This window comes from Mustela erminea, chromosome 1, assembly GCF_009829155.1.
Source record: "Mustela erminea isolate mMusErm1 chromosome 1, mMusErm1.Pri, whole genome shotgun sequence".
NCBI classification, from domain to species: domain Eukaryota; kingdom Metazoa; phylum Chordata; class Mammalia; order Carnivora; family Mustelidae; genus Mustela; species Mustela erminea.
Window position 1 is genome coordinate 161,216,748 of NC_045614.1, and position 26,453 is coordinate 161,243,200.

The following is a 26,453-nucleotide window of genomic DNA, read 5'->3' on the forward strand; positions in this document are numbered from 1 at the left end:
TCACGGGCCAACTGGTGTTGACTGATCTGGAGTGGCCCTGTCTGGGCTGAGGCCAGGGTAAGTTGGTGTATCTTACCCTTCAGAAGGCTAGTGTGGGTGTTGTTCTAATGGCCATGGTAGAGGCAAGAGCAATCCCAAATGTACAGGCCCAGTTCTGTCATTCGTGCTGACATCAGCTAGCGTTGGCCAAAGCAAGTTGTATAGATGACCTGAGAATCAGGAGGCAGGACAGTTTAACTCATTCACCTTAATGAGGAGCTGCAGTTACTGAGCCAAGAGTCTAAATATGGAGAGGGTGGTGAATAGGGGCCGCCTTTGAAATCTGCTACAACCTCCAACTTCCTTCCATCTCATTATCCATTCAGTGATTTTTGTAGCTTTCTCTGTTAGGTAGATATAATGGTCTAATTTTGATTCTAATTAGGAACTTGAACTCCAACCAAGTTACTTATCGCTGAATCCAGGGCCCAGCATAGACTTAGCTCAGGGCACTGACAACAAATATTTTGTTGAATGAACAAAAGCAAAAATGACTGTATGTTGGGAGTTAAAAATGGTGATCCCTAGGTTCTAGATAAAACTTGGTTTGTCAAGTTTTAAAATAATCAGTTGTTAAAAATATTTTTGAAATCAGTTTTTAATGATTTACCTTATTATTAAGTATAAACTATGTTTCTTGTTAAATTTTTTTTAAAGATTTTATTTATTTATTTGACAGAGATGACAGTAGGCAGAGAGGCAGGCAGAGAGAGAAAGTGGGGGAAGCAGGCTCCCTGCTGAACAGAGAGCCCGATGCGGGGCTCAATCCCAGGACCCTGGGATCATGAGCTGAGCCGAAGGCAGAGGCTTTAACCCCCTGAGCCACCCAGGCACCCCTCTTTGTTAAATTTTAACTACTATAGCCATGTGTGGAATAAACAGTGAACGTTTCCACCTCACCTTTTCCATTTCCTAGAGGCAGCCGTCGTTACCAGCCAGTTGTCCTTCTGGACATTCTCTGGTGTCTATTCCTGTGCATATGTGTTTTCTTTTTTTATTTCCTTTTAACCAAGAATAACATCCACTATGCATTTTCTTCAGCTTTTTTTTTCCCAATGAGACATATTAAACAAAAACCAACATGAATCTGGCAATTCTTTTTCATCATTTTGTAGTTAATTAATGGCATCAAAAATGTGCATTTAAAAATAGTTTATATGCATGAAGCATGTCATTTTTCATTTTGCAGACAGTGCTTGGTCCTCATATAAGCTATCAGCTCCCATGCCTTTGAACCTGCTCCATAAAGAACTGTCCCAATCTTGGGGAGGAAAATTGGTTCTTTCTCTTTGTGTTTTGATCTTCTTTGGGGGAAATCAAGTTCCTTGTTGGTATACTCTCAGTGATCCTCATCAAATAAATCAAAGTAACAGTTAACTTGTAATCATCCCCTTTTTATCCGTAAAAGAGTAATGGTCTATGGTACTCAAGCTTTATAAGCTCTGTATCTGCAAAGCTGAGGTTGTTTCTACTATGATATTACTCACTGAGTAGTAATGCGGATAGTAACTAGTAGAGTCTTTTCACTAATAGATCTATTATCACATATTTGCTAACTTTAATTTTTTTCACATTATTTTAAGGACAGGGGATTATTTTGGAGAGGAAAGTTTTTTATAGGGTTGAGGGAAACACTGGGACGTAAAAGGGAAGGAAGTAGCATTTTCATCTCAGAAATGTGAAAATCATTTCCAGAGACGTAGGAGTTGCCAGGTTCATACTTCTCATCAACCTAGTGACATCTTTAAGAACCATTTCAAATTATAATAATTTATTTTTAGGATTTAATGTTAAAAAATACATAATGGTTAAAAACTACCATACATTTAGTAGCACTTGGCTGGAAATGGTATTCACTTACAACATTTGTATTATAAAAAGCCCTACATTTCTGGAGTTAAAATGAACCTGTGGCCAGGCTTGAACATAGGGTTATTTTTCTCTATAGCAACAACATAGTTCACTGAGTTCCAAAGTGATTCTCTAATAAAAGTGAAGAAAAGACACAGATTTTAGACTCAACTAAGTAAATAAAACTAAAATAAATTTAAAAACTCCTTGGTGAGGTGGAGTGATGACTCATTCCCAGGGTGGAATTGGCAGTCATCTTCCAGGGATGACTCAGCTGCCTTCACTCTCACTTTGTGCTTTCTGATTCACTACGACCAAGGTAGGCAGAGGTGGGGCTTGATCATCTGTAGAATACTGACTTTTAAAATTAGTTTATTCATTTATTTCTGTATTTACTTATCCACTTGGGAAACTTTTGTTCAAATAGAATGTTAGTTGAATGTGTGCAATTAATGAAAGCTGTTCTAATTAACTCAGGATGGAGACTGGGAGCCATCACCCATTCGCTTCCCACTTATTTCTGTCTTGTCATATCTATATTTATTCACATTTCATTTGCCTTAAGATAATGAAAAACCCATGCGAGTGGTGGATGATGAGGACTTGGTAGACCAGCATCTCATTGGTGAGCTGAGGAAAGAGTACGGAATGACCTATAATGACTTCTTCATGGTGCTAACAGATGTGGACCTGAGAGTCAAGGTATGGGTTTCTGTTTTAGGTGATACAGTTATATGCCTTTGAATACAACTTGGAATTTTTTTGCCAGTGAATCTATTAGACATATGAATAGTACAAATTATTTTATAGGTGGAAAGGTTTGGGAATGATTCAGATATTCCACATTACCTTATAGAATTTGTGCCTAGAAATGCAGTCTATGAAAGATCTTGGTTGGATGGCCTCCTGTGGCCCAGCGGTTTGACTCAGACCAAATTCAGTGTCAAGCATTCATCAAATACTGGTTGAATAGCTATGATTTGCCAGACGCAAGGGATAAAAGGTGAAGAGTATTTGGCTTCTTCCTTCAGGAAAGCCAGATTGAACATGACCTACTCTGGAAGGGCCTGGAAGTTTACCTTCTGATTCAACATGGACAAGATAGCAGAGTTTTATACCTACTTTCTTCCTATGCTTAGGAACAGAAGTTCTGAGGCATGAAAAACTGTGCCATGTAGTAACGATAATAATAATTATAAAAATAGTAGCAAAAATATCTAACTTTATTAAGTGTTTCCCACATGACAGGCACTCACCTCAACCCTTTACAATCCCTATCCCAAACTTCTGAGATAAATAACAAATATTACTTTTATTTCCCAGAAGAAAAAGAGAGGCCCAGAGTGGTTAAGTAACTTGCCCAACTTCACCCAGTTAGCATTGTGCTTCCTACCCATGTGGGTGAGCTCCAGATCCCATCTCTGAACTATTCTTGTACACCAATAGCATACCATGCTACGTGAAAATCATCAGGGAAAAGGTCACCAGGGCTACCAAAATAGCTGATCCATCCTGCACTATTCTTCTGGATCTGGAGAGCGGTCCATTTATTAATCCATTCCTCACTTGTGTTGCCCCACCTCTAAGGCTGGGCTAGATGGATACAAAGGTCTCTGACAGCTCTCACATTGTAGTTTACTCAATTCCCACTGGAGGCATAGCTCCAAGCTAGGTCCAGACTTCTCTCTAGTCTACATTGCCTCTGCTCAGCCAGCCCTCAAATCCATCTTAGGTTGCTATTGGAAGTCCAGACAGCTAGGATCCAAGAAACTGAATGGCATTATCTTGAAGCTGGATTCCAACTTTTTTCTAAGAATACATATACAAACATGACCTAATTTTAAGTGACGCTTGCTCAATAAAACAGTCTCTGGGAATCACAAAGAGTGTATGTAGATTCCTGATGGTCAAAGAACAGTCCTCCTCATAGTGCAAAATTACCATTATAGTTCATGTCAGGTGCTCTAAAAGGTTATTCCATTCCCATGTTGGTTACAGTATTTCTTATCTTCTCTCCAGTTGTGCAGTGAATAGGAATCAGTTTAGTCCCAGAGATAGGGAAGCAAACCTAAGATACATGTAATGAGGAAGGCATGGACCCTTTCCAACAAACATATGCAATTAAGAAATTCTCATAAAAGGTAAGGGACAGTTGTTTCATGGATTCTGAACCTCAAAGCATCAGCAGAGGTACTTTTGAAGAAGAGAGTTTAGTTTATTAATCAATGTACCCTCCAGGCTCTGATTTCTCCAGTGCTCTCCTGAGTTCTCCCAGGCTCTCTATCCTTCAAACATAGGGAAGAAACACCCTTATACACTATATGCTTTCTATTCTTTCTGAAACAGCAATACTATGAAGTGCCTATATCAATGAAGTCCGTGTTCGATTTGATTGATACATTCCAGTCCCGTATCAAAGACATGGAAAAGCAGAAGAAGGAGGGCATTGCTTGTAAGGAAGACAAGAAGCAGTCATTGGAGAACTTCCTATCCAGGTATCCCACTTTTGGAGACCCTGAGGAGGCAGGTGGGAAGGTGTTCTGGGTGAGCTAATAAAAAGATCAAGGAAACATGAAGTAGACCTGTGTGCAGACCCTCCCTGGTGAAATGTCTGTCTGCTTCATAGCCCCTGGCCACAGGGCTTAGTCTTTTCCTGTTGAAAGTGCTCTGGTTATAATGTTGACTGGGGTCAGCTCCAAGCTTGATTGTTGATTTGGTGGCTTTGGATAGGTCTTTTCTTTCTTTCTGCTCCTCTTGGGGCACAGAATAGAGAATTCTGACCCGGGAGATTTCATTTATTCCACCAGTGAATTTAGAGGGCTTTGTATACAGCGTTTTTATTTTACATGTTTATTTATTAGGATACTCTGGTTCCAAACAGGATTTGGAACACTCTCCTTGATTTTCTGCTTCTTTCTAACTCTTCAGAAAACAACAAAAACCCCCTCTAGGACCTCAAAAGAAGAAATCCTCTTGACCCAGCTCCCTGATTCAATGAGGAGTAGGGTTTATTGAAAACCATTGTATGAAAATTTCAATAAATACATGGAGAAGATTGTCTTAGAAAATTGCTCTACTTTCTTCCTTCTCCATCACTTCCCTCATGTTGGATAAAAATTCTACAGGTCTTTTGGGGATCTAGAAGGTGAAAACTGCAGAAATTCCTCCCACAGCAAATGAAGGCACAGAAATCTCAGTGGAACATCTCCTCTCCTCACCTCCCACACCTAGTTACACTGTGTGGCCAAGACACTCCAGAAATGGAGCAAGAACTTACTTGGAGTCTCATTAACTTGGAAACTGTTAACTTCCTGTGTATTCTCCATTCATGAGTTGGAAAATCAAGAATGCTATGACTAGTAAGTGGATAGATCATCTGAATTCCTCTAGATTCAGGAAGCTTGGGTCTCTTAAAAGAGAACCTCATGATGTGTAAAGAGCATAGGACTTCTTGTTCATCCAAGTTTGGGGCCTGCAATTTACTGGCTATGTTGATTTCTCTATGCTTCTCAATTAACCTGCCTTAAAAATTTCACCCATAAAGGAGAATATCAGCAAGTAGATCTGACTACAGACTACATCCCAGGGTTGCTGGGATCACTTTTTTTTTCTTTGAGAGAGTGCATGTACTATAGCCGGGGGAGGGGCAGAGGGAAAGGGAGAGAGAAAATCTTAAGCAGGCTTCACACCCAGCAGAAAGCCCAATAGGGGCTCCATCTCATGACCCTGAGATTATGACCTGAGCCAAAATCAACAGTCGGACACCTAACTGAGCCATCCAGGTGCCCTAAGTGACCACTTTTTGTATGCTCACCTCTGTGCCAAGCACTTCATCTTCCTTTCCAACTTTAATCTTTATAAACTACCCTAGGATCTGAATACTGTAACTATAGCTATGGTGCAGATGGGACAACTGAGGCTAATGGAGATTAAGTAACTAACTTTTGGTCAACATTGAGCTAGTGCCAGCTCTAGGACTCAGTGGCCCCAGGACAATCTGGCTCCTAAAGTTCACATTCTTATCTGATACTCCTTTTGAAAATATAATGTGAATTATTTTTAGTCTTGGAGCCAGAAGCCCAGAGTTTGAAGCAAAGGGAGACATCCCTAAAACCGCAGGATTTCAGAACTGAAAGGAACTTGAGGTTCTTCCTTCATTCAAATTTTCAGGGTAGTGCAAGCATCTGGACTGAAGACAGAAGGGGTGTGCCTTTATAAGGACTTAAGGTTCAGCTCAGTCTTCCAGCCAGTCTCTTGGCTAAGAAAGGGCTCTAACACTCCACTGGGCAGATGGCTTTTTGTCTAGTCTTGGGGGCACTGAAACATTAGCTTCTGGTCCAGGGTCATCCCTCTCGATGGCACTGACTTACAGGATTGATGAGAAAACCTTTCTGTCACCCTTGAGGTGTTTTTCTTCCTTTTCCTTCCTTCCCCTGCACTCCCCTTCCTTCCCCCCCCACCCCCCCACCTTCCTTCCTTCCTTCCTTCCACCTTTCTTGTGGCAGACAAGATTCTTAGTTCAGTTTTGATTTTCACAATTAGAGTCAAATATACCCAAGTAATACATTGAAGACCACAGTTCTCTCTTAAACTTTTAAGTTAGGTTTTTAAATTGTATTATTCTATTTATAACCTAGAAAACTTTAGCTATCATTTTTAAGGGGCTTTGAATAATGTTTGATCTTGCTTACAAATACCATAATTAAACAATTTTATTATTTCAAACAGCCATTTTTACATTTAATATGTATTTTTTAAAAATATTTTATTTATTTATTTGACAGAGAGAGATCACAAGTAGGCAGAGAGGCAGGCAGAGAGACAGAGAGAGGGAAGCACGCTCCCTGCTGAGCAGAGAGCCTGATACGGGACTCGATCCCAGGACCCTGAGATCATGACCTGAGCCAAAGGCAGCGGCTTAACCCACTGAGCCATCCAGGCGCCCCTAATATGTATTTTTGAATTGTTTGACATAAACAAACAAAACCTTGCTGAATACTTAAATGATCCAGTAATCTTGTAAATACAGTAAATCCAATGTTTTCTCAGATATTCCAGTAACTGCACGCGACTTAGAAACACACATCTAAGCCAATCACTCAATTACACATTCTAATCATAGTCTTAGGGTTGTCATTTTATTAAACCAAATTCTCTTAAATTTCACAATAACATAAATTATGTTTATAAAGACCAGGATCCTTCTTAGAAATATGGATTATCGCTATGATTCTTTGAAAACCTTTTCTTCTTAGTTCTAAATTTTCCAGGACTAAAAGATGCTTACCTGTAAACTCAAGTCACCTGTCCTCAACAGCAGACAGTTACCACCCAGTTCATTATTGTTATTTATAGCCAAGGATTTGGGCCAGCCGGGAGACCTGCAGCTAGAGACATTCTGAGAGATTTTTCCTACCATCTCCAGGCAGACTGTCTTTTTATAATTACTGTGTCATGGGTTTCAAACCTTGACAGGAAAAGCTTGACATTATCTCAATTTCAATCACACACAAATCTTGCAGCATTCATTCTGGCTGATCACACATCTGAATCTGGCCTATCTTTGATTTTTAAGACTTGTATGCACATTTTTCATCTAAAACCTTTTGTACTGACCAGGACACTATGATATGTAAATGTATTTTCCTTCGAATGTCAGAGTCTTTTAGGTATTCGGTACTATGTCAGGAAAAGGCATCTGCTGCAGATACTCAGAATGGATGCAATTCTAATTTGGATGTCCTATAACTGTGCATGATTTGTGGTCACAACTCATGCAATCACTGTGCTGATAATTCTCATTGATCTTAAAAATCAAAGCGGAATTTTGTATTATTACCTAGAGGCATGAGTAGATTCCTGAGTTAGATTCCTGGCATCTCCATGTATTAGCTGTGGGACCTTGGGCTGATGACTTAACTTCTCCAGGTTTTAGTTCTTCATTTGTAAAATGTGAATAATAAGTGTACCTATTCCTAAGATTGTTGTGAAAGGTAAATTCAGTACTAGAGGTAATGATGGGGGATGGGGCATCTGGATGGTTCAGTCCATTAAGCGCCTGCTTTAGCTCAGGTCATGATCCCAGCCAGGGTCCTGTGATGGAGCCCCGCATCTGATGCCCTGCTTGGCGGGGGAGCCTGCTTCTACATCTCCCTCTGCCATTCCCCCCATTTCTGCTCTCTGGCTCTCTCTATTTCTCTGTCAAAAGAATAAATAAAATCTTGTAAAAAAATAAACAACAAGAAAAAATAAAGGTAAAGATGGACCACAAGTTAGTGCAAGTGAGTAATCAACGAATGCTGGCTATCGGTAGTGTTAGGACCAATTATTCAGCTCCTAGTTAGAAAACTTTGTCATGAAGGGAGAGGTCGGAGGAGATTTAGTAAACACCTCAGGATTGAAACCAGGCAGAGAGAACGGGGAAAAAAAAATTTTTTTTTAAATAGAAGTTCTATAAATAAATGAATATCCAATCGGAATTTTCCTTCACATTTGCTGAGTTGTTGGTGAGTCTACACAGCCTGGTTTCAGCTGACCAGACTCTGAAGCCGGTCTGGTCTTCAGTGACACTCATCTGGTTCAGGCTATAATTATGTTCCTCTGAGACAAAAGCCCCAAAGAGTGGGCAAATGTACACTAATTTGGGAGTGCCAGTTAAGAGAAGCAAACACACATACAGCTCATAGAATTTTTATTTACTGATACGTTAAAGTGACAGGAGAACAATTTGTCCGAAATAAGGATCTGGGCCACACTGACATCTCTTGTTACACTCTGTGGAAGTTATTTCCTTCAGTGTTGCAAGCTGGAGCCTCATATCTTAAAGGTCCGTGGGAGAAAGAATCATTCCTTAGGGGAAATGACCTTTGCCTGGTTGTGTCTGCGACAGGGAGTCTCAGATCCTGTCCCTGTCTAATCAGGACAGCATCCAGTGGTGCACACCGGTAAACAAGCCAAAATATACCTCACCCAAAATAGCTCCTTCGAGGATACCCTACAGCACTGTGTGAGGCCAGGAAGGCTGGCCTGGTTTGGATGCTGGCTGGGGGCCGGGTGGGGGCGGGGCAGTGCTGGGCTGGCATGTCTCCTAAGGAAGCAGGGAGGGTACAGGAGACCCATGTTTGTGATCCGACAGCAGTCACTGTTCCCTTTCCCAGGAGGTCTTGGACAGTCTCAGACATTCCTCTCCCCTCCTCCATGCTAAATACATTCATCTCCCTATTCTCAGTGGACATTTTAGTTTTTCTTTCCCTTTGAAGAGAAACAAGCAGAGGAAGCAAATGTAATGTCACAGCAAGCAGTTTTTGGCAAGCCTTGCTACAGGCGCCCATTGAGAGGTTGTATTTCATCAGACTATCATTTTCTCTCATTCACCCAAACCACTATTCCCCCAAGAGGCCATTTTCTTTGGGGCTGAAAACTCTTGTGTTCACTGTGAGGCTAGAATGGGCACAGGGAGAGAAGTCGTGAATATAATCAACTGGCTTCCAGCTCAGCGAGGGTACTAACATCCCCCGGTTGTCTGCACAGAAGGCAGAATGCAAAACCCCTCCCCCCTCCAGTGAAAGGGGAATTAGAGACAACTCCATACTGTTAGCCCTTAGATGCATACCCTCTCCTTCCTATCTCCTGAGGGACCCTGACTGCATCAGCCAAGCACCAGGATCTCTGAGGGTGATAGACTAGAGAAACCATTAGTACCAACTGTTTGATTGACTAGTTTGGCAAATTACTTCTCTTCTTTAAGCTTCATTTTGTCATCCATCAAATGAAGACAATAGGCTGTGCCTTCACTGACCTCTAATGATTTCCGTGTAGATGAACATGAGCTATGAAATGATACACAAAAGATTAAATCACTTACCATATGGCATTTGGTAGATAAATGTCTGAGGTCTCTTCATAGACAACATCCTCCATCTAGAAGGCCACAGATCCAGCCACTATCTATAGCCATGCCCTCGTGTGGACAACTTACACTGATGGGTTTTAATTTAATTCTTAGGAGTTATGAGCTCTTTGAAGTAAATGCTATTTTTGGTTCAGAGATAAGGAAAAACTGAGACTTGGATGAACTCCGTGACATGCTCAGGGAACCCAAAAAGTTAGCAGTGACAAAACATGAACTCAGGTTATAAGACAAAAGTTTTCTACTACCCTACAGTGTCAGAGCAGAAACAGGTTTACTGTATTATATGCTGAAATCCTAGGCTCAAGGTGTAGCCCCATTCCACTTTGCAGGAGGGCTCTATAATGTTGGTTTTCTAGTTGGTAGGCTACCTTTTAGAACTTGCATTTGCCGATGGATGAACCACTGGCTACCGAAAAAGATACCTCGGCTTTGTTTTCCCAGGAATCCTCCCTGACTCTTTGAACCACTTCCCCATTTTCCTTCTTCCTGTCACTGTCATCTACTTTAAATTTAGTTCTCTTTTTCTACTCTATTTCTGTCCCTACCTTTGATTCTTGACCCCCTCCAAGCCCTAGTGAACTCTATTAGAACTTGAGTTTTCTTCAGTTCTTCTGATTCCCTCTTTCTGTGGTTACTATATAACATACCATTTTGGCCAGTCTTCATGGCATCTGAGGACCTCATGTCTCCCCAAGTGACCCTACTGGGTGTGGTGGCCAGACTCATGCCTGATGCTTCATGCAAATGCCACAGTAGGCAGACCATGAAGTTATAACAGAAAAACTGCAAGAAATGTGGAAAGGAAGTTTAATGGCTTTGCGGAACTATGAGATATTTCTAAGGGCCAGTGTTTTTTATTCTGGGCATAGGCAACCCCGACAGGCAAAGTGACTGCTTTCTTACATTAGCCTCTCTTGTTTGAAGCAGTAATCACGGCCTCCTGTTTTTTCCAGGTTCCGATGGAGGAGGCGGTTGCTGGTGATCTCTGCCCCTAATGATGAAGACTGGGCCTATTCACAACAGCTCTCAGCCCTCAGTGGCCAGGCCTGCAATTTTGGTGAGTGGGAAGCCTCGTCATCACTGTTTTCCCATACCACCCTCTTCCTGGTCAATTCTAAAATGGAACATAGAAGCTTAGATCATCCAAATATTCCTCAGTCCAGACTGGAGATTCCCAGACACTTACTCAGTTGTATTGAGCATAAAGTTGCTTTCAGACTGGAGCCTTCATCAAATGCAGGGTTTTTTTGGGTTTTTGTTTTGTTTTGTTTTTCCTCAATATTCTCCTCTCTGGGGTTCTTCACTGAAGTGTTTGAAAAAACCTGCTGTTTTACTTTTAGTGATCTGTATTATGTACCCTCTGGTTTATTTGGGGTTTTTGTTGTTGTTGTTGTTTTTTAAAATTTGTCTCAACATTCTAAAACTCAGGTATCATCATATACTTAGGTAATACTTAGCTATAAACACTGGGTCATTCTCCGTAGGTTAAATGTCTTCTGCAAAACAGGAATGGCTTTGAGAATTAATATATTAATGGAAGCAAACTGTACTATATCGCTATTCCCTTAAAAAGGATTTTGATCTATAATTGGAGAGAAAATACAGCAAGGGGGCACCTGGGTGGCTCAGTGGATTAAAGCCTCTGCCTTCGAGAGACTATGGACTCTGAAAAACAATCTGAGGGGTTTGAAGTGGCGGGGGGGATGGGAGGTTGGGGAACCAGGTGGTGGGTATTATAGAGGGCACGGATTGCGTGGAGCACTGGGTGTGGTGAAAAAAACAATGAATACTGTTATGCTGAAAATAAATAAATTTAATTAAAAAAAAAAAAAGCCTCTGACTTCGGCTCAGGTCATGATCTCAGGGTCTTTGGATCTAGCCCCGCATCGGGCTCTCTGCTCAGCAGGGAGCCTGCTTCCTCCTCTCTCTCTGCCTGCTTCTCTGTGATCTCCGTCTGTCAAATAAATAAATGAAATCTTAAAAAAAAAAATACAGCAAGATCTGTCAAACAGAATCTTATTTTAGGACAAGTAGGTCAAAGAGAAACATAGTTTATTATTTATTATTTTTTTTTGTAGTGAACTACTCAGTGTTTTAAAAACTAACATTTGCTTTCTTTACCAAAATTATTATCCTAGTGACCTAAAGTATCATTTTGAATAAGGATGCATACAAAGGAAAATGCATAGTACATAGAACTTACTACTAAAATCAGTGGTGAAGCAAGGGGCTAAGGGCAGTTTCAAAACTGGAATTTACAATTGAAATCTCATTTAAAATGTACTTCTACAGAGGAAGAATTTTGACAGTCATTGGTGGGAGGGGGGAGTATCTAGAAGCCACAGACTTTAAAAATTCCATTTCTAACTGGATTACAGATGAATCAGCATTATTTTGATACTTCTGCTAAGAAGAAGAATCATTTATTAGTTATAAAACCGTGCTTAATTTATTTAAAAAAATGGAGGTATAAGTTTTGTAAAGCATTAACAGAGCCTGGGTCTTTACTATGACTCAGTATCTGTAAATTTAAATACATTTTAGTTTTAAGATATAAAATAATAACTCAAAAGAGGTAGACAACAAGCTCATAACAGTAAAAACAACTAGAAAATTCATGAGTATTTAATGTATAGTCCTACTATCAAAGTTAATAAATAATGACTTATATCAATATATAAGGTTGGGTTTTTTTGTATTTTAAGTATATTTTAAACTATTTGTAGCCACCAATGTTGCTAGGTAAGGCAGAAGTTTAGAGCGGTTAATAGCCCTTCACAATAAGAATGTAAATAAAATCATGGCTTACTTCAGCTGTCTAAAGACAGTTTTGAAACAGTTATTAGGTGATGTTTCATTTAATCTCTGCACACAGAACTTAAATCACATTAGTGCAAGCAAACCCTTTTGCAATATACAGGAAATGTAAACAAGTCTTATTTTCCAGGAAGAATTAAATCATGATCTTCCCTTTTGAAAACATGATTCAACGACATGGAGAACAGAATGCTTCACTTCTCTGGGAGAAGAGCAAAGACCACAAACTTTTTTTTTTTTGGATAGCCATTTGCTAGGATTTTAGCCCCTCCTTAAAACAGCCTCAGGCCATGGCAACTGTCAGTTTTCTCCTCTGAACAATAAACTCCATCGATATTCATATTATTAGTCCCAAGTTATGACCCTAAATAGATTGACATTTTGTCTTGATATGATATGAAATGATATGATATGAAATCTTGATATGATGAACTGGCAGCCCCCTTGTCCTCCAGTGTTTTTTCTCCTGAATCCCTTGGTGTGCACTTCATCCTCAAAAGAATTCCAACAAGCTACCAAGGCATGACCTTCTCTCCTTTCCTGAAACTTTAGCGGTGGGTAGGAAGCACGCTGTGCTTAAGTGCTTCTCCTTTGAATCCTCTAAGTAAGTGGTAAGAACCTGCCCTTTACACTGACAAATTTTTGTGCAAGAAAGCTGGAAATATTCCTTTAACAATCACACTGGATAGGTTCTGCTTTTTCCTCCAAGAGACAGTTGAATTAGCCCAATAAACATCATCCACCTAATAACCTCTGGCATGACTTTTTCTCAGCACTCGAATCAGCTCAGATCATCCCAGATATTTAAATGTTCCGACAGCTTCATTTTTGTTTGTTATTTAATAGAACCACAGTTTAAGAGCAAATTCTTTTATTTCCATCTACAAACAGAGCAAAAACAAAACAAAAAAAAATATCTGACCCTGTTATTAATCCTAAATCTGAAATTAGGTCTTTTTCAAGGTTTTAAAAGTATTTAATGACTCTTTTAATAGAAAAAAATGGAGTATTTTGCCTAATGAAGTTATGTTCTTTTTAATGTAGAGAATCCTAATTGTCAGCTATTGGCCTTTGAAGGTAAAAGATGATTTACCAACGTTGTGGTTTTCTTTCTCCTTCCAGGTCTGCGCCACATAACCATTCTGAAACTTTTAGGGGTTGGAGAGGAAGTTGGGGGAGTTTTAGAACTGTTCCCAATTAATGGTAAAGTGTTGTTCTTTTAAAACATTATGAACTACGGTTACATTAAATTAAATTATATTAAATGGTATGCAAGCAGTGAGGGACCGTTAAGGTGAATGCAGTTCACTGAATTCATCCACCTTGTGTGTGCACATGAGTGTATGTGCACATAAATGGGAAATAGGGTGCAATCATTAATATTGTTTTTAATAGAAAATCGTAAGTGGCAGTAAAAGTAACCATTTTCTTAGCTAGAATAATGCTGTTTATCTGCATAGGACTGTATGATTTACGAAGCATTTTTATCTATGCCACCTCATTTAATTCTCACAATAATTTTATGAAGCTCATGGATCGTATCTTACTAATCCCCTTTTAATACATGGGCTCAGTACAGAAAGGCTCAGAGAAGCTGAAAGTAGATGACTAGTGACTCGAGTTTTCAGAAAGCAAATCAGTTCTTCCTTGCAAGATCAAGATCTTCACCAGAGATAGTGGCATAAACCCCTTGGCACGGAAAGCTTCAGTACCCTCCTCCTCCCCCTCCCCCTTTTCACTGCCCATAATAGTTTAAATACATGTATCCACATCTTAGGTAATTGGTATTTTCCCCTTTAAGAAATTTTTTTTGTTATAAGATTTTTGTTCTAAAAAAAGCATCGAAAGGAAAGTCAAATTTGCAAAGAAGTAAGTAAGCTAATTGGAAATAAACTTAGAAATATCAACAATATAATCTTTGTTCGTGATACACTTGAAAGAAGTTGATCTTGCCAGAATTAAATTAAAGGACTGGTTTTATATTTTGCAACATTCCTATAAAAAAGACATCACATGTCCCAAAGTTTGACACTAATAATATTGTAGAACATCAGAGACATTTAATTTCTAGTGGAAAAAGTACAGCAACCTTCTTTAATTGGATTCTGAACCAAAGGACTCATGGGTCCTCTCCCTATTCTCATAGTGATTTCTTCTCATTTTGATCTTTGCTTGAGGGCTGACTGTTCAATCCACTAACAACTTTTCTAACTCTGTTCTAGGGAGTTCTGTTGTGGAGCGAGAAGACATACCAGCCCATTTGGTGAAAGACATCCGGAACTATTTTCAAGTGAGCCCGGAGTACTTCTCCATGCTTCTTGTTGGAAAAGATGGAAATGTCAAATCCTGGTATCCTTCCCCAATGTGGTCCATGGTGATTGTGTATGATTTAATTGATTCCATGCAACTCCGGAGACAGGAAATGGCCATTCAGCAGTCACTGGGAATGCGCTGCCCAGAAGATGAGTACGCAGGCTACGGTTACCATAGCTACCACCAAGGATACCAGGATGGTTACCAGGATGACTACCGTCATCATGAGAGTTACCACCATGGATACCCTTACTGAACAGAAATGCGTAACTTTAGCCCCAGCCACGTCCCCCCGCAGTTGTTAAAGCCACAAGTGGCCAGCTATGTGAAGGAGTTTTTCCACACTGCCTACATTCCCCGCCTTTTTCTTTATGTGTTCTTTCAAAATTAAATAAATAGCAAACTTTTGCCTACTTGTGAGTTGTTATTAAAACCTTAAATCATAAAGATGTTTAAAAGAATGCTCCAGTTCTCTAATTGGAGGGGATCTGGGGCTGAATGGATAATTCCCTCTTCTTATATGATAGATACTATTTGGAATATGAAATTCTATATAAAAGTATTTACACCTCTCATTTACTTTTTTAAAAGTATTCATTGGTAAGTCAAACTGATAAAACTAAAGATCACAGTGCAGATGTTTTCAGGAAACATCTGAACACATATAACAGAGGAAACAGCTTCTTAACACTTTTGGAAATGTCAGTCTAGAAATGATTGAGATGGCTCTGCTTTATATTGTGAGTTTCTTTCACAAAGCTTGATACCATTGGAATCCAGTGGTATTGGCCACCAAAGTCAGGAAAAGCACCAAACCCAGCTTTGCTATCATGACCATTTCCTGCCCTGTTTCTCTTATCTTATTGTCTTTTCAGAGCTAGATCAGAGAGCCAGGAAAAGGAATCCCTACATCATCACCAGAATCTGGCACTGCAGCTGGAGATGATACTTTCGGAATTTTGGCAGGTGCCATGGAATTGCTGGCACGGAAAAACGTGACCCTTCACACCTAGCACCTCTCTACTTACTCATTAATAGAACTATTACCATACTGGCATCTTATAAAAGAGAACTACAAACAATGAGATTATATCCAAGGGTTCTTTTGTCTTCAGAGGTAAATGTTACTGAGTTACAATGGACAGAAGTGTAGCTGGAGAGCAAAATACAATCTTTATCCCTGAAAAAGAGGATATGGCAATTCAAACTAAATATGCTCCTTTCCTCCCTCCCTCTTTCCCTGCTGTCTTTCCTACTTTTCTTTTTTTCAACAAACAAACAAACAAACACCAAGTAATACTACCAACAAATATCTGTGAACTTGCTCTGTGCAGTCAGTCTGATTCCCAGGCCTTTAGCATCCTAATGGTGCCAGCCTCTATCGATAATGGGGCTGCTTATTTTTTTGCTCCTCTTATTAATCATTAATTCTCCAGATCATCTTGGTATTGGTTATTAACTCTAACAAGCATAGATATTAATAACTGCATTCAAGCCACATGTGAACATTAGCTCTTAACTTATCTTAATACTTGCGCAAATTTGTTTTTATATCCTCTGGACTTTGTTATACATAATTATATTGTAAAAGTGGAATTTGTAGCTCAATAAACTTGAGAAATTCCTCATTTTGCCCTTCGTTCTCCATGAAGAACATTCATTCTTACCTGTTTCACAGACAACTGAGGTCCAGAGAGTTCAAGTGATTTTAGAACACAGTTCCCTTATTGGGTACATTATGCTCCCATCCTCACCCCCTTCCAACATGAGAAGCTTTCTTCATCTCACTTTTTAGAACAGTCTATACCAGCTGCACAAAGTGCGCTGGTGGGAGAACCAGGATGATGTAATTGCCCTTAGATTACCAAGGTGATGGATAGCTTAAAATCACCAATAAAAAAAAATGGATTTCATTACCATTGCTTCTGAAATTATGTAGGGACAATTTCTAAGTAAGAGGCCCAAAGAATCTCAAGTTCAGGAACTATAATAATGAGGGAGTTTCATCTTCCAAGGAAACCAAACAGATAATAGAAAATTTACTTACAGAATAATATGAATAAGGTTCTAGCTTCCACAACCAAAGAAAGACAACACTTTTTCATAACCCAAGATGACTTTTCACTGGCACTGCAATAATAATTAGCAATGTGTCTGAACTCTCTTTCCTCCTGTGAGTAGAGCCAAGAAGCCATGAATCATCATTTGCCGTGCTGTAGATAAGCCATAGTTAGCAAAGGGACTGAGACACATGTAGAGGAAAATGCTATTGGTAAATGTCCTCAAATCCTGTAATCTGGAAAAACACAAAGTACAAACAGGGGGATTAAAGAATGAAAAATTGAACAGGAGGATTAGAGAATGAGATCACCTGAATCTCTGTCTTCTGGGAGTCCAGATCGGGTCATTTGTAATCTGGGTATTTTTTGCTCATTGTTTATTTGTTTGTTTGTTTGTTTAAATCTTTTTTTTTTTTAATTTTATTTATTTATTTGACAGACAGAGATCACAAGTAGGCAGGGAGGCAGGCAGAGAAAGAGAGGAGGAAGCAGGCTCCCCGCTGAGCAGAGAGCCCGATGCGGGACTCAATCCCAGGACCCTGGGATCATGACCTGAGCCGAAGGCAGAGGCTTTAACCCACTGAGCCACCCAGGTGCCCCTCATTGTTTGTTTTTTAATGTTCCTTCCAAACAACAGCAACAGAGAAGACATAGTTTTTGAGAATTATTATGGAATTACAGTATGTAGAAAGAAAACACCCAGGAGAGTGAGGGAAATCTGGAAGACTCTGAGGAGGCCAAAGTTGCTAGTTGTTGCAATTCACTTTCATGAATTTCCAGGAATTATTTTTCACTGGAGAAATCACAGGGCAGAGAGATCCTTCCACAGAGGCAGAGACAGAAGCAGGCAGTCCAGACAGTGGAATCGGTAGAGCCCAGTTGGTCTCATTTTCTGGAGTAGAGTTAACATTGAAGTTCACACTGTCTCAACTTTTAGAGCCTTGGTGATAAAAACAGCTCAAAACCAGAGGCAGTAATGGCTCGATGAGCACTGATGGATGATCTCAGTGTTCAATAATGTATGGAAATTCTAGAAGAGAAGCCTCTTGAAAAGAACCCCTGTCTGTTTTTCTGCCACCACTAAGTCCCCTTTCCCTGCAGGATTGCTTTCCTTGCCTTCTTTTTCCACCTTGGGGGCCCTGTACTTAGTGATTTGGGGGGTGCAGATAGTGGGGTGTGCCTGATGAGTACTCTTAACACCATGACAAAGTGAAGCACAGTTAAATGCTACTTCTCTTCAGTTCTCTCAAAGTTGGTGCAAATGTCCCAATGCCAAACTTTCTCTTGGTTTTGGACATGTTCTTAAGAACTCAGGAACCAAAGTTAGGACAGTGAGAGGCAAAGGGTCAGTTGTCATGGAATTCAAGGGAGTCATAAAATGGCCACCGGACTTGGGAAAAGAGCTGGGCCTCACTCTGCCACAGACTGACCTGTATGACCTGAGATGAGTCATTCTACCTGTGGGACTCAGCTCCGCATCTACAAAATGAGAGAGTAGGAATAGATATCTAAATTATCGTCTAACTCTATGGTATTTATGACTCTTTCTTGACCTGTAGGGAGCAGGATGCTAAACTCAGAGGTTTCCTCTAGTTGAACTAATGCTAAATTCATAGAGAACCCAGACTTCACTAAGGCGGATAGAGACTCCCGGGGCCCAGCCCTTTCCCCCCTTCCCGTCCACTGCTCTCCATTGCTCCTGCTGAGGCGGAAGAAAAAGACCAGATGCCTGTCCTGTTTGATTAAGAAAAGAAAAAGAAACAGTCCCCTGGGATGATTTACCACTCTCCTGAGACGCCTCCGCATAGATTTTTTATTTTTTATTTTTTATTTTTTTTCTCCGCATCGATTATACTTCCATATGCAGGGGCCATTCGGCCTTGAGAGACCACGAAAACATCCCGTTCCCATCCCCCATCACCGTAACCATAAAAACTCACCCCTAACCCAGTCAGGTGCTCAGCCTTTGGGAAAGGATCCCGCTGAGCCTGCCGGTGATAGATAATAAAGCTGCATTTTCCCTGATTTCCATGTGCCTGCCGCTTGAGATTCCTCGGTCCCTTCAGATCTTCTGCAACATCATAGTTCAGACACCAGTTCCAGGTTCCTTTGGGAATGGAGAAATGTATTGAATAACTTCTTTCCAGCATGGTGCTCTGCTGCGGCTGGACCCAGTGGGCTCATCACCTCTAACTCAGTAATCTTCATTATCTCCATAGAGCCAGACTGGAGCTTCCAAGGACACTCAGGCTGGCAAAGACTGAGCATCTTTAACACTGATGGAGTCTCTCCAACAAGGCAAAACCTTGCTCTCTAACACAATTTCCTAATGTGGCAACCATAGGCATCACCTCTCTCATATCCTGAAGATTGGACAAACTGGGCCGTCCCTGATCAGACTGAAGAGATCTTAAATAATAGCATGTTCCTTCTAGAAAGCAAAAGAGTGATTCCCCATTCCTCTAGTCTATGGGTTGATACTCATAGTGACAGGGTGAAGAGAGAGGGTGATTTTAAGTAGCTAAAACTGACCCTGCACAAAATTTTCTTTGGCTTTCCATCTCTTCCACAAGATCCTTTTCCTTTCTTCTGGCCCTTTTCCCTTTTCCAGCCACTTTCTCATGACCTATTCTGGCTCAGGGATGGCTACAATTGATTAGGCATAACTGATAGGCTAAAGGTGCCATGCTTTCCAAGAATATCTACAATGCAAAGGAAAATCCTTGAAGGAGAGAGGCAGGGAACAAACCACTTCTGGAAGATTGCCAATCCCTAGAAGAAGCCTCACTTTTCAAAAATGTTAGAGAAAGAGTAAATTCCTCTGCAGACCTCACTGTCATGCCATTTGTCTCCGTCAGTCCTCTTTTTAATCTTTACCTTACTTCTTTGTGATGAGCACTCTTTAGAGAGCCAAAGTAGTGTAGGGTAGGCAGAGGCTGGCATATTGCCAAATTTGGCAAGACCTGATCCCCAACAGCTGAAAGCCTTGTGTATGCAAAGAACCATCTGCTCATTCTGGTTCTTAATCCAAGACACTAGCTTATAGATTAGACTCAAGTTATATAATGACTCAAACATTCATTGTATTTATACTATTTTCTGTGTAGTCTGCTAGAAACCAGGAATATAAACAAAAAAAATATTTTTTTTTCCCTGCACAGAAGCTCACAGACTAGTAGAGAACAGTCATATGCACCATTCTGAAATACTGTGCATGAATAACCAATATTGGGTCCTCATGTGGGGGGTAAGGGGTGCAGAGGGAACCAAGGAGAGATGAGTGGTGATAGTTCTTCAGTCTTTTGGAGCCTAGATTTATAAATTGTTCTTCCTTTCAAGCTCCACATGATGTGAACAAGTGCCTTATATTGACTCCCTGTCACCATGGTCAAGGGCTTTGGATACTCACAGTGCAAGCACTGCTTCTCCTGGGAACTTCTTCCCTCTCCCGCATTTTAGAAGTTGTCTAGATATGAAGTTGTCTATAGAAGATGGCAGCATTAATTCACCTGTAAACACCACACATTCCCTGAGATAACCAAAATGAATAAAAAGTAGTGAATTTATAGGAGAAAACTTCATCAAAATCGAAACTAGAGAATGGCTTTACTCTTATAGCATGAACTTTGAGTTATGCATACCTATTTACTATACTGAACTTGGGGAAACATGGCAGGAAGAAAGATAAGGAATACACTTGTCGTCCATTGCCCACACAAGGGTCAGCTAGCTGTCTGAGAGGCCAAAGATAGGCGACATGGCTGTGTCCTCCTAATGTGCCCCTTCTGACTCACCTAGCTTCCTAATTGGAGGAAGGAGGTTTGGAGGTGAGGGTGTATAAATGGAGAACAGAGCTGGTTTACAGAGAGGCTTAGAAATGCTTCATCTTTATCTCTGGGGAGATAAGGATGTCTGGTTTTTGACCCGCAGCCAAGATTACAGGAGTGGGATTTATGATGTGCTCTTTAAAGTCTGGAACTACTCTGGTAATCCCTAGGGTCAGTTTCTTTAATGATGGTTTCCAATTGGCCTAAGGATTGAGTAAATCCAGCTGATTACATGGCCAGCGAAGCATAAAAATCCTGGAAAATCCTGCTTTGAGCTTCCCAAAGTCAAGATTCCTCACACAGATCCTGGCAGTTCAGGCAGGAGACAGTGGAGACAGAGTGGGCTGTATGAACAGATGAGAACCCTACAGAGCGTAGTCATGAGCTCTCTCTTGGACCACCAATGTCTACGCTCTCCTTTTCTTATTGCACTGTATCCTTGGCCTTTAAATAAAAGTGAGTGTACTCTGTGGAGTCTGGTGAGTCCTTTCAAATATAGGAACTTGGGAAATCTTTGCAGGGTGGTGTGTGTATGTGTATATGTATGTATGCATGTGTCTATAGATATTTAAGTATGTATTTGTATATGTATATGTGTATATATAAAAATATACAAAATATAGCATTTTATATAGCATAGTAGATGTAAATAGGGTATTAAATATAATATATAAAATATTATATGATATAGAAGTATATGATATAAAAATTCTAGCATTAAATTTAACAGCTGTAGGGAAAATTTATGTGCTACTTTCAAGGCATTTTGCTTAACCTGACTTCTTAACCAAAGTAGGACGTACCACCTACAATAGAGAAATAAGCCAGAACTCAAATGACACCTCCTTCTCACAGATAGGAGACTGTTTGCCCCCGTATTTGTGGATCTAGCCCTAAAAGCAGAAGTTTCAACCAATATAGAAGGAGTGTATCATCTACAAAATTCCCTCATTATAATTTTCTACAGTCCTGGCTTCCTAGAATTCAGGTAAAGAGCAATCAGGCAAAGGAGATTCTACCTATGCCGTTTTGTGGCAAATATTTGACTCAGAGTGTTAAACTTAGTTTAAAAATGAGTACACAGAAACCTTAAAGAAAGGACCCATACAACAGACATTCAATCACTTAGGCTTAGAAAACAGCTCACCTATAAAAGGAAGAAAAAAATACACAAACACACATCCACACACAATAAAATAGCAGGGAAAGAAACATTTAACTTCTTGCAACACTAAATGATAAAAAAGAGATTTCTGATAGTAAAAGAGGGTGACTCAAATATTTTCCAGACAAGATGCTATTTATGTTAAATGAGTATAGAAAGTAATAAAAAAATGTAATTCTTATTTGAGCAATGTGACTAGAAAAAGTGCTGTTAGTAAATAATTGCTAGATGCTAAAAGAAATAAACAACCCAAACCTCAGGGAGTGTATAGTCAAAAGGCCTTTCAGAAGAGAAAAATCTATTTCGTGGCAGCTTCCAGCTGAGAGATAACTTAGCATTAAAAAGTTATGAATGAGGAAATTATGTCATGAACAAATTAAGCTTAATTAGCTGTGATAATTGGGAATACTATTAATTGTTTAAACAAAAGGTACAAAACAACAACAAAAAAATTGAATGGGGGCACCTGGGTGGCTCAGTGGGTTAAGCCTCTGCCTTCAGCTCAGGTCATGATCCCAGAGTCCTGGGATTGAGCCCCACATCAGGCTCTCTGCTCTGCTTGTGATCGCTGTCTGTCAAATAAATAAAAAATCTTAAAAAAAAAAAAATTGAATGAACCTCCAAATTTCACCATGCCTATGACCTTAATTTCAAAAGGAATCAATCACTATTTTATGCCCCACAAGAGAACACACTGTCAATGAAACATATTACTTTTCATGACTTAGAATTTTTACTTTACATTTCTTTAAAGAGCTCTTAAAGACATATGTACCATTTTCTGGTTATATAAAAAGGGAAACTGAAACTTAAATAAATTAATTAAGCTATTTCTAAAACATCTTCCCATTTTGAGCCTAAAATCTTTTAAGTCACTTCCTGACAGAGAGCTACAGATATTTGAGGTTTTCCAGAGTTCTCTGGGCCCTTGAAAGAACTGATGATGTAGGATTTCTTCAGTTTCTCTGTCTCCAGAGTTTTCAAAAACTTTCAAGCTATTGACACCCATTTTGTAAAATGTAATCCTGGCATGTTCCTGATCTTACCAGGAGGTCTCATTGGAAGATTTTTCAGACAACAACCAGGACTCTTACCCTCTCCTCAAATGGTTTGATTTTTTTTTAGGGGGGTGCGGGGGTTGCAGAGGGAGAGAGAGAATCTTAATGAGCTCCACGCCCAGCACAGAGCCCTACACCAGGCTTGCTCTCACAACACTGAGATCATGACCTTAGTTAAAATCAAGTGTTGATACCAAACCGACTGAGCCACCCAGGCACCCCTCTCTTCAAATGGTTTTAAAGTGGCTTGTTGACTGAAACTTTGTCCAGTCACACCAAATGCCTGCACATGCAAGCAAAGACAACTTCATCATTAGGCCACAAGACAGTAGCTATTTTAACCTACCATTGCTTAAGGCATTCCAGTTACAGAGATGGTAATGTGAAAACATAGAGGAGTCTTAGAGTAGACAAAATACCATATAGCAGACCGGGATAAAATTCTCAAGTTTATTAGGAAAAACTGGGTGAAAGGAGTCAATGATTGTATTTTAATTTTTCAAATTGATAAATCTATAAATAAGGTTCTAAATTTGCTTTTTTAAATGTAAAAGTAATTACTGGTGATGAAACAGATTAGAAAGTTAAGTAGAATAAGTGTCAAATATTGCAAGGAACTTTCAGACTCAAAATGTCAAACCAATGGTTCAAAATGGTTCAAAATGTCAAACCAATATCAATTTTCTCAAAAAATTTATTGCATATTAAAGGACCAGCCAAACGATAAATTATGCAATAAAAATATGCAAACAACAGAAAGAATAAGATCTCATTTTCTAATCAGGTGTATGAAAAGCAAAAATTAACAAAAGTATGAATAAAAGCCTCAATATCACAGTCTTTGACTCAAAACAGATTAGTTAGAAAATAGTGATACCATCATATTTTAAAGTCTTGGGGGATCGGCGTGATTCCAGGAAACATTCCTACTGGTTACAAAAATGTTCATTAACAAACAAGAAAGGAAACAAATGTATTTCAAGTACATAAGATGGAAGAAGAACATAAGACAAATCTTAGAAAAATGGAACACAAAAGGCCAATAAAATAAAAATCAGAAACTGCTTATTAACTTATTTTAAAAGGAATAGAGAAACCGTTCATACACAGCATTAAGAAAATAGAATTATAGTAACAGGAGAAATTAAAATAACTTTGAGAATGATTCAAAAATTACTGCACAAATAAATTTGAATATCTGGATGATTTTTTAGCAAAATCGAAGTGACAGAGAGGACCCAGAGGAGGACAAGGAATAAGTAGAGAATGTTCTAGGGGGAAAAGGGGACTCAAAAAGTACCAAGCCTTGGTAATTTTATTGGAGAGTTCTTTCAGAACTTTAGGGAACACATAAAGCTGACGTTTTAAAAATCTTTCCCAGGCACCAAGGCCAGTGGGAGTTGGCAGCTTGACCCACACCACATCCGTACGGGATTGTCAGGGATGTGGGCTGATAAATCCCAGCAGGATTAAATGCATTACTAGCAATGTCAGCAAGTTTCAGTCATCTTGGCAGAGACAGGATGGTGCTTAAAGCACATAAAATAGCAAGCGAGGGCAAATGTTCTGCAGGTCTGTTAAGGGATTTATTGTGATTTTATTTGAGCAAAACAACACATGCTCACTATATTTGTATTTGAATCAGAAGTTAATTGCTTTTATAGCTGTATTTCTATTCTAATTTGCAAATGTGTTTTGGTTTTCATATAAAAACTATAAGCAAGGAAGTTTATACTTCATGTTTGATGAGTTTAAATAACAGTGAAGGAGAAAAAGGCCAGCACTGAGATCTGTGAGGAAAACACTTTTTTTTTTCTCTTAAAAGAGGAATATATATTATTCCATTTCATAAAGTCAGCTTTAAGTGTTAGAGAAGGAAAGCCACTGTCTTTCCTTTGAGTTTGGCTTTCTCTGTCTCTTCTCCACAGTGGAGTGGTAAGAGTTGGTGGGAAATATCAGGACTTACTGAAAGGAAAGGAGCCGAGGAGGACCTGGATTGTGTCATGTCAAGCCTGTTGGGCTGTTCGCAAAAGTGCAGGGGTTCCCTGCAGCTCCACAGTCAAGTCCAGCTAGATTAGGCAGCAATGGGACTAACATGCAACAGAACATCCACATGGGGATGGAGAGGCGAGCCTTAGAGCTGTAAACACAGGACTCTGGCTGGGAGTCTCCTCTGCTTGTGGACCATGAAAACCTACAGAAGCAGGACACAGTTGGCCAAGTATTTGGGATCCTGGGTCTAGACCATCTTTCCCTCTACAGGCAGCATCCACGTCCTGCTACGCCTCAGGATTAGGCACACTGCGGGACCTAAGTTTGGTCCTGGAGACTGTGACAGAGCTGGAATCAGGTCACTGGAGGCCACACTTGTGGTCCAACCAAAGGCTATTCAGAAATTATGAAGCTAGCAGATTCACCACATCAGTTGTAGGTCCTAACTGCTTAGAAGAGCAGTGAAAAACAGGAAGGGACTTCAGAAACGATTTAGGTCAGCTTCTACACCAATGAAAGAACATCTTCTAAAACATCTTGATGGTACAATCTCTCCCTGAAAATTTCAGCGATTGAGAACTCACTACTACTCCCCACCACTCTTCAGGACCTTTTCTACTGTTGAAAAGGATCATTTGTTAGAAGCATCTTGCTTATAAGGAAAGAATAACCGTCACCCTATTACTTTCACTGTAATTTGGTTCTTTATAGAGTAGGAAAGACTACTTTTTCCACGTGACAATTACTCTTCTCCCCAGATTATACACTTGGCGCCAAGAGCACTTGGGACGATAAGCTATGGTTTCTGGACCTCTCACCTTCTAGTGATTCTCCTTTTAAACCATTAGTGCCCACAAAGTACTACAGTGCATCCACACTGGAACTTCACATCTTAGTTCCATCCTTCTGTATCCTATTAATCGGTCCGTTAATGCAAGTAAAGCTGTAATTACAAATAAAGTTGTTGTAAGTAAGAAAATCAAGCTCTGTGAACCGGTGAAATCTCCTATTTAATGTAATGTATTTAATGTAGGCAATACCTTTGTCAATGATATTGTTGTAATTTTTTCTATTCCACAAGGTAGGTATATTTATGTATTTTCTAAAAGTGAAGTCTTTATTTTTTTTAATATTTTATTTGTTTATTTGACAGAGAGAGAGAGAGATCACAAGTAGACGGAGAGGCAGGCAGAGAGTGTGGGGGGGAAGCAGACTCCCCGCTGAGCAGAGAGTCCGATGCAGGACTCCATCCCAGGACCCTGAGATCATGACCTGAGTCAAATGCAGAGGCTTAACCCACTGAGCCACCCAGATGCCCCAAAGTGAGGTCTTTCTATACCTGATTTCCTTACCTTTAAAATGAATAGCCATAATGACATAATCTCCCTTGTTCACAACATGGAGAGGTACACCTATGAT

The 26,453-nt window shown here is 39.8% G+C and overlaps 1 protein-coding gene and 1 long non-coding RNA gene across 2 annotated transcripts in view; one reads left to right on the forward strand and one right to left on the reverse strand.

Annotated features, from left to right (window-relative positions):
- The window catches only part of CCDC80 (coiled-coil domain containing 80), a 34,068-nt gene extending 18,723 nt beyond the window's left edge, over positions 1-15,345 (forward strand). The window contains exons 4-8 of the mRNA XM_032348894.1: positions 2,456-2,592; positions 4,237-4,385; positions 10,756-10,859; positions 13,742-13,822; positions 14,842-15,345. Of these exons, the coding sequence (XP_032204785.1) occupies positions 2,456-2,592; positions 4,237-4,385; positions 10,756-10,859; positions 13,742-13,822; positions 14,842-15,188 (818 nt within the window). The 3' untranslated portion in view covers positions 15,189-15,345. The remainder of the gene's footprint in view (positions 1-2,455; positions 2,593-4,236; positions 4,386-10,755; positions 10,860-13,741; positions 13,823-14,841) is intronic.
- Positions 15,346-15,679: 334 nt separating this feature from the next.
- Positions 15,680-26,149, reverse strand: LOC116594069. Its single transcript, XR_004287043.1, has 4 exons — positions 25,853-26,149; positions 20,402-20,521; positions 18,933-19,099; positions 15,680-17,228 (listed from the first exon to the last, which is right to left on the reverse strand). It is a non-coding gene; the product is annotated as an uncharacterized LOC116594069 (long non-coding RNA).
- Positions 26,150-26,453: the final 304 nt, after the last annotated feature.